Source organism: Ambystoma mexicanum, chromosome 4q (assembly GCF_040938575.1).
Source record: "Ambystoma mexicanum isolate Mex_15411 chromosome 4q, UKY_AmexF1_1, whole genome shotgun sequence".
NCBI lineage: Eukaryota > Metazoa > Chordata > Amphibia > Caudata > Ambystomatidae > Ambystoma > Ambystoma mexicanum.
Window position 1 is genome coordinate 662,776,486 of NC_090928.1, and position 12,582 is coordinate 662,789,067.

General features: G+C 50.3%; 1 protein-coding gene across 3 annotated transcripts in view; it reads left to right on the top strand.

Annotated features, from left to right (window-relative positions):
* Positions 1-12,582, top strand: part of EML6 (EMAP like 6) — a 3,038,586-nt gene that overhangs the window by 1,282,306 nt on the left and 1,743,698 nt on the right. For 2 of the 3 annotated variants that reach the window (XM_069608236.1, XM_069608238.1), the window contains exon 16: positions 10,909-11,002. In XM_069608236.1, coding sequence (XP_069464337.1) covers positions 10,909-11,002 — 94 coding nt within the window. The remainder of the gene's footprint in view (positions 1-10,908; positions 11,003-12,582) is intronic. The other variant, XM_069608237.1, reaches the window with a different exon arrangement.

The following is a 12,582-nucleotide window of genomic DNA, read 5'->3' on the forward strand; positions in this document are numbered from 1 at the left end:
TTCTCATGTTGTATTTTGCAAGGGGGTAATGCATTTAGCAGCATATGTGTCTTTTGATGACACAGCATTGGTGGTGTTTCTGTAGGTAGGGATGCACACATTGTGACACTTCCAGGTGACCAATTTCAGGCTGGTATGGTTGTGACAGTTCACTGTCCCTTGTGTCATCGATTGTCAGCTGGTATGTGGCAGGGCTGTGTGCACTCCAAAGGGATGTGATTCTAAGTGAAGTAATTAGCCACCAGCTGCGTTTGGGCTGCCTCACCCCGTGCCCTTTCCCCTCCCATGCGCAGCGGGCGTGCATGTGGTTGGGGATGTGGGGACACCACCATGTCCACCCGCAGGCCCCGGCGTGTTGCAACGTTGTGCAGGACACATGCTGCCACTATGATCCTGCACACTACTGGAGGAGCGTATAACAGCTGCCCGCCAGAACGGTCAAGGGAGCGAAAGCGTGACTTGAGCACTTCGAATGTGCGCTCCACTATGCCCCGCGTTGCAATATGGGCTGTGTTGAATCTTACCTCGGGTGGAGTGGTGGGGTTCCGAATTGGCGTCATCATGTGGGTGCTCAGAGGGTAGGCACTGTCCCCTGGGGAGGTGGTGATGGGTATCATTAGTAGGGTTGTGACATTACTCAGTATCTGGCATGCATGCATGCATGTGCTGTGGCATTTATACTCACCGAGCAGCCATGTATCGCCATGCCGCCCAGCTTCTAGGTCCCGGATTAGGGTTGACATTCTGTAAATGAAACTGTCGTGGGTGGACCCTGGATAGTTGGCATATACTGAGGTGATGATTCCCTTGGCATCACATACTACCTGGACGTTGATGGCATGCCAGTGCTTGCGGTTTCTATAGATGTGCTCTGATGCCCTGGGGGGACGTAGAGCCACATGGGTGCAATTAATGGCACCTAGGACTTTGGGGAATTGTGCCACCCCGTAGAAATCCTGGACGGCAGCCTGCCTTTCTGCAGGTGTTCTGGGCAGGTATATGTGCCTGCGGACTGATGGGCGTGCAGTCATGATGGCCAAGACCTGGTGTAGGCAGCGTGACTGCGTGGCCTGTGACCCACCCCCCCACTATGGCACTTGTCCGCTGAAATGATCCGGTGGCCAAAAAGTGCAGTGCATTGAGGAACTTCTCCAGGGGGCTGAGTGCTTGGGAGCAGAGGGTGGGTGATGTGAGGTCATCCTCCCACTCACTGACCAGGTCGAGTATTATGTGAGGTGGAAACCTGTACCTCCCATACACCTGGTCATCAGGCATGCCAAAAAGGCTGGTTCTGGGTGTGAAAATTCTGGGCCTGACTATCATTCTCCTCCTCCTGTGGTATCCCACGACCACTGCTGCTAGGAACGGTATGTTCATCCTGGCGTCTGAGCTTGCTTGTTGTTTGTGCGCACTTTTATGCTGCGCGGGTCCACGTACGCCTGCTTCCTGCTGGCGTACGTGTTTCCGGATTAGCGCGTCTTTTTTGGCACGTGCGTGTGGGCGTTCCGTGCATTTGCCTCCTGTACTTCCCCGCCCACCCCAGTAATACACGTACCCCGCTCGCCCAGGCCCAATCGCGTGTAAAACTTCCCGCAAGCCCCTGAAGTACACGTACCCCGCTCGCCCAGGCCCAATCGCGTGTAAAACTTCCCGCGAGCCCCTGAAGTACACGTACCCCACTCACCCAGGCACAATCACGTGTAAAACTTCCCGCACCCCCGAAATACACGCCATTTTTGACACAGCGGTTGTCCGTGTTTGTCGCGTACCGCTTTGCACGTCATTTGTCCATTTTTTAATGCGCAGGGACGCTACCGCCTGCCTTCGTGTGGCGGACATGTGTTGATGTACATAGTTGACTTTTGGTTTGTGATGAGCTCGCCATTTCACTGCTGGGGGGTGGGTGTGCAAGGGGACATGAGTGGGGGCCTGCTGGCAGGTGCCCTGCACTGCTGGGGGGTGGGGGTGCAAGGGGCCATGAGTGGGGGCCAGCTGGCAGGTGCCCTGCACTGCTGGGGGGTGGGGGTGCAAGGGGACATGAGTGGGGGCCTGCTGGCAGGTGCCCTGCACTGCTGGGGGTGGGGGTGCAAGGGGACATGAGTGGGGGCCTGCTGGCAGGTGCCCCTCAGTGCTGGGGGGTGGGGGTGCAAGGGGACATGAGTGGGGGCCGGCTGGCAGGTGCCCTGCACTGCTTGCGGGTGGGGGTGGAGGGGGGTCATACGTTCGTGATCAGTAGTGCAAGCTGACATGTGGCTTGGCTGGGGGGCATGCCCATGGTGGATGGGCTGCCTGCGGGACATGACCAGGGGTGCAGGGTAGTCCCCTGTGGTGTGGGCTGCCTGCAGGGGCCGTGGAGGGTGTAGAGGGAGCACCTGGGAGGACCCACACTGCCAATTCACGTGTAGGACTCCCCTGCACCCCAGATATACACGTAACCCACTCGCACAGGGCCTGTCGCGTGTGAAACTTCCCGCGCACCCCCGAAATACATGTACCCCGCTCGCCCAAGGCCAATCGCGTGTGAAACTTCCTGCGCACCCCAGATTTACATGTACCCAGGCCAATCGCGTGTGAAACTTCACGCGAACCCCAGGAATACACGCACCCCACTCGCAAAGGGCCTATCGCGTGTGAAACTTCCCGCGAACCCCAGATTTACACGCACCCCGCTCGCCCAAGACCAGTCATGTGTGAAACTTCCCGCGCACCCCCGAAATACACGCACACGCTATTTTTGACACAGCCGGTGTTTGTCGCGTACCCCTTTGCACGTCATTTGTACTAGAGGGCCACAGTATGGGACAATCATCAGAGCTGTATATACGTGCTTTTTGTTAGCGCGCATTTTGGCGCACATTTCTTTCATGCGCAGGAACGCTACCGCCTGCCTTCGTGTGGCGGACGTGTTTAGGCCTGTGCGCGTCTTCGCCCGTGCGCTGGTTTGCCCTATTCGATTCCATCAATACGTGGTGTAGGCGAGCGTGTGGGCGTTCCGCGCACTTGCCTCCTGTACTTCCCCCGTGACGCCCACATTTTCACGCGTTGTTCCCCATTCCGCGTGTCACACCCCGTGTAATGCCTACTTTTGTTATGTGCGCTGCGCTATGTGCGCTTTCGCTGTGGCCTTAGCGCACGTCATTAGATGACCTGTGCGCCGGCGTGCGCCACACAGATTTTCAGCGCACATCCCAGATTTTACTCGATCACGGACTTCCATGAATCGATGTGCGCAGGTTTTGCTGCGATTTTCGCATTTGCACTGCGATTCGCACGGTTTCGCACGCTTGCGCAGGAATTTTGAGCGCACATTAATTCCATGAATCGGCCTGTAGGCTAGAAGTGGTCAATCATTTGACCTACCAGTGATTCACATTTATTTTTATAGAATAAATTTAAACTCTCTGTATGAACTATTGAAACCCAAAGGGTCCTTTCAAGTAGCTCAAATGAAACGCATAAAAGCTAAATTATGCCACTTTTCATTGACCCCTCCCATAAAGTACTATGGTAAATTAATTCTGCGCTTAGTTATGGCTTACAAGTTTGGAATTTGGGGGATTGGTATAAATTGTGTGTGCTTAAAGCGTTGCACTGAAGAAAAATGGTCTCTGCCTAACTGCTTTTCCATTAAGACTATTAGATGCAAACTGGGCCTGATTTCGCTGAAAGTACGCATTCAATGGAATGTATTGCTTCTGCACTATAAAATATTGGTCGGTCACTTAACTCAATGTTTGAAGATCCAAACCTTATTATTCAGAGGGCTGCCCATGAAGAATTGAGTGGGCTCGTGGAAAAGTGTGATTACATCCTATCTCACCCAGCGATCGCCTATGAGGATTTTCATACGAACCCTACAAGAATTAAATAGATTGTGGGAATTGGATTGGATTGATTCAAGGACCGAAATTTACAAGATTTATAGGGAACTTGTCTCAATCAAAAGAAACGTTCAGTGAATTGCCAATTAATACATTTTCCGAATGCAATATATCAAAATACATTCATGAGATTTTGTTTGAACATACTTCCAATAGGCAAAATTAGACATCCGTAAGGGGTCCAATGTCAAGAATACTTCATGTACATACTGCAACCTATAGGTAATTGAGATTTGGAAAAGTGTATTTTGGAATATATTGGCGTTTCCAATCGCCGGCATCTTCACGTTGGGTGTTTTGTTCACGATAAGACCTGTTTTAAACCTGAACCCTTTGGAACCCCATGGTACCCTTAGGTACCATGCTAGACGGTAATCGGCTCTCGTTGGCTCACGCAGTGGTGAGATTTATTAATTCAGTTTTAGCAATAATTGCATAAGCGATGAATTGAAATCCATTTATAGAGGATATGATGTGCGTTCGAGGTTGTGAAAATTGTACATGAGTTCAATTATGCCATTTTATATTGTCCAAGTTGCTTCATGTTTTACGTTGTTTTATTTTAATTTCTTCTTTTGTGAAAGTTTTTGTGTAAACCATAGCACTATATATATATATATATATATATATATATATATATATATATATATATATATATTTATGTATAGGCTCAGAACTGGAGTTGAACTGCCAGCGATGGCTACTAGGGGTGCTGTGGAGTGTGTGACTTTGCCACCTAGTAGCCATCGCTGGATGTTAACCTCTAGTTATGAGCCTCAACAGCAAGGCATTGTGTGTATACAAATGAACTCAAATGCAAACCTTTTTCTCCAGTGTATGTATGTATATAATATATACATATATTTTGAGGGGATTGGGTCCTCTGACGTATTCCATATCTATGTCCGTAATCACCACAGCTGTGCTGCTTCGGAAAATCTTTCTGCGTCCTGCATAGATGACGTCGATACACCGCCCTCGAGGACCTCCTCCGACAGCCGACGTCACTGGATGTTATAAGTAGGACGCACGACGCCCGTAGCCTCAGTTCCGCTTTTTCCAGGAACGTGTTCGCTTAGGGAATCTCGGCCCGCCTCGACTCTTTGGAGTTTCTGTTGTTTCTCGGTTCTTCGAACCTGTTCGTTTTGTGAAGTTTCTTCTTCGTGAAGGATGTCTACCTCGTCTTCCACCCCACGTCCGGGATTTAAGAAGTGCGGGTACTGTGGGTCCAAGATGTCGGTTACGGACTCGCACAACGCCTGCCGTCTCTGGTGCCTCGGGGAGGCCCATGACAGGGATGACTGTGTCGACTGCCAGTTGCTCACATCTAAAGCCTTGCGGGAGCGCGAGAAGAAGTAATCGGTAGGTAAGGTGTCTAGGCCACGGAAGTCGAGGTCTGCGGGGCTTTCGACAGACGAATCGAGAGGCGACTCTCCGCGTCGTCGTCGGAAGTCCAGTGGGTCTCGGTCCCGGAGTCGGTCCCGCCACTCCTCTGCCTCTTGGAGGCACTCCCGGAAGCACTGTCGTCGGTCGCCTTCCCCGTCCTCTTCCGAGGACTCCGCCCGTCGGCAGGTCACTTACCCTACCAAGCAGGCGGCGCCGGAAGAATGGACTTCCTTCGGGAAGAAAATGTTAGCGATTCTCGAATCGCAGGGCACCGGTCCATCCGCGCCTCCGAGTGGGGTCGGTCGTGATCGGTCGAGAGACACCGCTCACACGCCTTCAGGCTCAGGTGGTCGGCACGATTCGCGGGAGAGGTCCCGCTTGGACAAGGGGAATCGTTCTCGTCATGCCTGGTCCAGGTCCAGGTCCCGGTCCTCGACGCGCTCGAGACCGTGTGAACTGTGATGTCTTCGAGGAAGACGTTGACGCCGGTGGCGCTGAGGTCGTCATCGGACTCTTTCGAGGCCCTGCCTCCGAAGAAGTCATCGGCGCCCAGGCTGTCGAAGGACACGCTCGGGGCTCCGGCCTCGAGGCCTGTGTCGACGCCATTGATGCTGTCGGCGCTGCGTTCGGCGTCAACGCCAATTCACTCGATGCCCTTGACGCCTTTCGAGGCTGGGTCGACAGGGGTACCCCGAGACTCAGTGGAACCCCCTAGAAAGGCTCTGGCCAAGGTCAAGCATGGCTTTGGTTCACATTCTGTGCCTTCTTACCGCCATCTTGAGTTTATTTCAGAGGTGGATGAGGGCTCTGATGATGGCATGGTTCCTAATACGGTGCCAGACGAGATTCTCTCAGGCCATAGCCAATTTGAGGACCTGAGGCAGTCCCTGCACGATGCTAGTGGGCTGGACACCTCTCCGGAGGTGGAGTTTTGTAGGCCTGAGCCTGGCACTCATGCCGACTCCTCGTACCGGCGCCTTATGTCGAGGGTCACCGAGTACTTGGGATGGTCTGCTCCCCAGGGGGAGTTTCTTCAGGATGACCTTACAGATATCCTCGACCTTGGTCCACCAACTGACCCGGTACTGCCGTTTCATATGGCTCTACAGAGGAGGGTGGCGGCGGCTTGGACTGCTCTGGAGAGTCTCCCGGCAGTGGGCAAGTCTTTGCCACGAAAATACCGCCCAGCCAGTAGCGACCCCTGCTACTTGTCCAAGCACCCCACTCCGGAGAGTTTGGTGGTGCAGGCGGCTACGGCCCTGGCAAAGCAGGCGCCGTATCCTACCATCCCTCCTGATAGGGACGACAAGCGTTTTGACGGTTGGCCGAAGAAAGTGTTTTCTTCAGGGGGTATGGCGCTTCAGGCGGCTAACTCCGTATGTGCCTTGTCACGTTTCACGCACACTCTGTGGAACTGTGTTTCCTTAGCGGCTGAACATATTCCCGAAGGGGACAAACGGGATGGTTTCCTTGCCATGGTTCAGGATGGCAAGGATGCCATGTGTGAGGCCGTTCAGTCGGGTTTGGACATGGCAGATTGCGTCAGCCGGTCCATGGCGGCGAGCACGGTGATACACAGGTTTGCGTGGTTGCCTAAGTCGGGGTTTGCTCCTCAACATGCCCTTTGATGGTGTCCATCTTTTTGGCAGCAAGGCTGACGAGATCCTTGAGAGGTTGCAGACCTCAAAAGCTGCAGCGAAGTCGTTGGGCGCTGCAGTTCGACAACCTCCTCCTTTTCGTCCTAGGGGACAGCAATGGAGGGGAGGTTCCTTTCGTTATTACTTATCCTTTGGTAAAGCGAGAGGAGCTGCCAGTCAAAGGGGCCACCGTAGGAGTGCCAGTGGTGGAAAACAAGGTACCTGAGGTGCCAAGGCTGCTCGGGCTGTTGCCTCCTTGCCCTCAGGCAACGCCGCTGCCGCTTCAGCTCAGTCATGAGGCCATGTCCCATGGTTTGCCGGTTGGGGGAAGGCTGGCGCAGCATCTTGCAGAGTGGCGCGCCATTACTTCAGATGTGTGGGTTCTGGAGATCATAACCCACGGCTACTGTCTTCCTTTCCGGCAGAGGCCTCAAGACAATCCACCGGGGAATCTCTCTTTGAAGAGTCCAGATCCGCTCCTTGCGCAGGAAATTCAATCCCTGCTAAAGAAAGGCGCCATAGAACAGGTGCCTGTAGCGGAGAGGAACAAGGGATGGTATTCCCCTGATTTTTTGATTTCCAAGAAAGACGGTGGATTGAGACCCATCATGGACTTGCGTGGTTTGAACAAACTCCTCAGGAAGGACAAGTTCAAGATGGTTACTCTCTCACAAGTCCTCCAGGCCCTTCAACTTCAGGACTGGTTGGTGTCTCTCGACCTCAAGGACGCTTATTTTCATGTGCTGATACATCCAAAGCACAAGAAGTACCTGAGGTTCGCGGTTGGCGGCTTGCATTTTCAGTTTCGGGTCCTGCCGTTCGGATTGACCTCCGCCACGTGGGTCTTCACCAAGCTCATGGTAGTGGTGGCACCGCACCTCAGGAGAGGGGGGATTCACGTCTACCCCTACCTGGACGATTGGTGGATCAGGGCGTGCTCTCTCGAGCAAGTCCTGGATTATCTGTCAGTCACCTGCCACTCCCTCCACAAGCTGGGCTTCTCCCTCAACTTACAGAAGTCCCATTTGACACCAACTCAGAGGCTCCAGTACATCGGAGCAGTGCTCGACACGTCCCTGGGGCAGTGTTTTCCTCCCCAGGTGAGGGCTCATCACATTCAGCAGATGGTGCACAAGTTTCAGCTTGCCCAGAGTCTCCCAGCGTTCGAGTTCTTGAAGCTCGGCCTCATGGCATCCTGCATTCTTCTGGTGCCAGAGGCCAGGTTGTGGATGAGATCTTTGCAATGGGCACTCAAGCTCCTGTGGTCTCAGTCCTCCGGCAGGATGTCAGACCCTGTTCAGGTGCCGTCCTCGGTCACCCAGGACCTTCTGTGGTGGGCCGTCGAAGACAATCTGATGAAGGGGGCTCCATTTTGGCTACCCTGGCCAGAGGTGACGATCGTGACGGACGCATCCCTCACGGGATGGGGACCTCATGCCAACGAGTTGACAGTCAGCGGTCGTTGGTCTCCGTCGGAGTCCAGACTCCATATCAATCTGTTGGAGCTGAGGGCCGTCAGGCTAGCCCTGAAGGCTTTTCTGCCGACCATGCGAGGGAAGAATGTCCTGATCCTGACGGACAACACGGTGGCCATGCACTACCTCAACAAAAATCAGGAGGCAGGGTCACTTCCTCTGTGCAGGGAGGCAATGCAGCTCTGGGTCTGGGCAATCCAGCAGGAAGTTTCGATCTCGGCAGTTCATCTGGCCGGAGATGAAAACGAGACGGCAGACGCTCTGAGCAGGCAGAGCGCGATCTTTCACGAGTGGGAGTTGGCTCAGGGGATTCTCCTGGAGATCTTCGCCCTTTGGGGGACCCCCTCAGGTGGATCTCTTCGCCTCCAGTGTCAAACGGAAGTGCGAGAGGTTCTGCTTGTGGGAATTTCTTCCGAAAGGAGCCTTAGGAGACGTGTTTGTGGTGGAGTGGTCATTCCCACTGCTGTACGCGTTTCCTCCAGTCCCCGTCATCCCGCAAGTACTGCGGAGGTTCCGGAGGTTTGGTTCCCGGATGATCCTCATTGCTCCGGCTTGGGCCCAGAGGACGTGGTACCCAGACCTTCTCGACTTGTCCATCTGCCCTCCACGTCGTCTTCCCTACCGAGACGATCTGCTCTCACGGGAGGGGGGGGTCAGGTTCTCCATCCAGAGGTCAGATCCCTCAACGTTCACGCTTGTTTTCTGAAAGGTTGAGGGATAAGGATTGGGACCTCCCTGAAGACGTGATGGAGGTGTTGCTCTCGGCCAGATGGCCAGCAACAAAGTCCCTGTACCGTTGCCGTTGGTGTAAGTTCTGCGACTGGTGCAGGGTTAAGAATGTGGATCCTTTTTCATGTGACATTCCTGTAGTTCTGTCTTTTTTGCTTTCTTTGGCCCACCGGGGCCTGCAAGTGGGTACCGTTAAAGGTTACCTGGCAGCGCTGTCCATATTTAAGCGCTCGTCTGAAGAGTGTTCCTATTTTAAAATTCCTTTAATTTCTCAGTTTCTGGAAGGGCTCACTAATGTGTTCCCTCCGTCACCTTTCCAGGTGCCCGGTTGAACCTTTGCATTCATGCCCTGTGAGACTGTTAACTCTTAAAACTGTATTTTTGTTTGCGGTCACTTCCGCTCGCAGAGTGAGTGAGTTACAGGCACTTTCAGTTAAGCCACCCTTCACTGTGTTTCATAAGGACAGGGTTGTCCTTAGAATTCGTCCTTCCTTTCTTCCGAAAGGTGGTGTCGGAATTTCATTTAGGCCAGAAGGTTGTTATTCCGGCATTTTATCCTCCTCCACATCCTGGTAAGGAAGAGGAGAGGCTTCGTAGGCTTGATCCTAGGAGAGTGTTAAGCTTTTATATTTCACGCATGTCCGGGGTCAGAGTGGACGATCAACTCTTCATTGGTTACGCTGGAAAGCGTTTGGGACAAGCTGTGACGAAACAGACTTTGTCTCGCTGGATTATTTTGGCTATCTCCGAGTGCTACCGCTTGGCGGGTAAGGACCCACCGGTCGAATTACGAGCCCATTCTACCAGGGTTATGGCTGCCTCTACTGCCCTACAGAGGGGTGTTCCTATTCGTAACATCTGTGATGCAGCCACCTGGGCTTCGGTACATACTTTTGTACGTCACTACTCCCTTGATTCCATCCGGGGGCAGGATCTGGTCTTTGGCAAGCTGGTCCTTTACTCTGCAATTTGATTGGGCATTCTAAATTTCTGTTTTCTAAATTATTTTCCCACCTCCTTGCATTGGTACTGCTTTGGGCGTCTGTCATAGATATGGAATACATCGGAGGACCCAATCCCCTCGACGAACAAGTTACTCTCTTATCTGGTAATGTTCTTTCGATGGGATGGTCCGACGTCATATTCCATATCGCTCCCTCCTTGCCTTCCCCGCTACAGAATTTCTTATGCGATTGCAGCTTATGTTTCCGCAAGGCTTTGTGTGGTCAGACTGGCAGAAGACTGGTGCCACACGTTCTGGGGAAAAAACTACAACTGAGGCTACGGGCGTCGTGCGTCCTACTTATAACATCGGCCGTCGGAGGAGGTCTTCGAGGGCGGCGTTTCAACGTCATCGACTCAGGATGCAGACGCCGTAAGATTTTCCGAAGCAGCACAGCTGTGGTGATTACTGTCATAGATATGTAATACGTTGTCAGACCATCCCATCAAAAGAACGTTACCAGGTAAGAGAGTAACTTATTCATCTCCTACAAGAGCCAGAGGTAATAAACTGCCCTTTGTTTATTAATATCTATAACATGTAAGCCTTTATTCTGTTTCTTTAAATAAAAACATAATTGAAAAAAGTCAATACATAATCAGTAAAAAACAAAACTCTGTATATGCACATATTTTTCTCTGATACTCTTTCACTGAATGTTTTGCATGTTGACTATATACTATATACATGTACTATATACCATATCCCCACAGTAAAATTGTAACTGAACATGTGCCTGGTATTGGACATGTCGATTCTACAAGTTCAAGAATATGACTGTGTTTTTTGTATTACAGCAGATGGAAAATGTTTGGCTTCTGTTGGGTTAGATGACAATCATACCATTGTATTTTGGGACTGGAAAAAAGGTGAAAAGATAGCAACAACAAGGTGAGAAATGTGCATGTATCATTATAGAATAACAAAGGTGAAGTTTAACTATATCCCCTTCCTGCAGCCCTATGTGTCCCCCTCTCTCCTTGCCCTTCCATGTGTACTCTTAATATGCCAACCTCTAATTGTATCCATATTATTGTTCCCTACTGCTGTCTCCCCTCGTACAGCGCCCAGTAGCTTCACGTCTAGGATTGTGCTGCTGAAAACCTAGCACATACATAATCATCATCCCCATCATAGTAAAATGAGGTTTTGACATACTGTTTCCTGCTGGATTTCTTATAAGGGCACTGATGATATCTATGTTTGATTTGTAATTATTGGGACTATTACAATTAACTAATAGAAGGTGTAGTTCTTCGATGACAGATTACTTGTATTGTTAGATGAAAAACAGTGAGGGGCCCACGTTTCGCTGCATTTTCTGTCATTTGCACACTCACTTTATAGTGAGAGGTGTGTCCTACCACCTAATCTAGAAATGTTGCATTTCTTGCATTCAGTCTTCGTAAGAGAACTTAATACATTTACAATTCCATAAACTGTTCTTTAGATCTACAGAGAATAGTGGGGTGCCCTGATGTGTTCTAAATATATAGTTTATGAATCACCAAGAGTACATTTTACAAACGTTTGCATGAAAGCTGTTGGGTACATTGTAATATGTAGCCATACTGACATATGCAACAAAGAAAGTCCATAAAATCTGCCCTTTTCTCAGCACTAAATTATACTAGGCTTAAGTTACTCCTACATTGGTCCTAACTTCCACCTGGAAACGGAGTTCCCAAAGAAATCAGGTGTACTGTTGAAAAATGTGTGTATGTTACAATCGAGTCACAAAGATTTCCCGCTTGCACCCAAAATTTGTGTTCTGACATAATCAGTGTCAGGTAGAAACATTTTACCAAACAATATATGAAACTTCTTTTTTTGATGCTCAAAATTATTTTTCGCCCACATATCCCTTTTATTCTACACATCTCACAAACTGACCTATACTTTACATTCATTTTCACACTTCACATATAACAGATGTATTTATTCGGGTAACATTATGGATGCTCATAGCAATTTTAGGAAAGTTTATCACTACACATCAAAATACACTTCTATGGGTTTGTTCCTCCCTCCCCATTCACACTCCCCCATGACACTCCTACAACTTCTTAACACATCCCTGAGAATCTGACGTTTGCTAGTTTTAATGTAAGTTACATAACTATCTCTAAATCACACAATAATGTACAGAAATTAACCAGTAGTACATTTTTCAATCGGTCTAGCTAACGCCTTAAGCAGTCACTTCTTTTTTCAGTAGAAATTGAATTACTGGTGGAAACAGCATTGTGGATCTGGTTAAGCCTTCAATTTACACTTTTTTTAATACTAAAAATGAAATGAAATTAGATGGTGATATTCCTCTTACAAAATGTCCTATTGACATTATAAACATCCTTAAAAGTGATTCTGTTAAAGGGCCAGAGTTGTTAGTACTGTGCTTCACTTCGTTCACTTTATTTTAATGACTTATATAGCGCAGCCACTGACCCAGAGGCTTAAGGGCGCTAAAC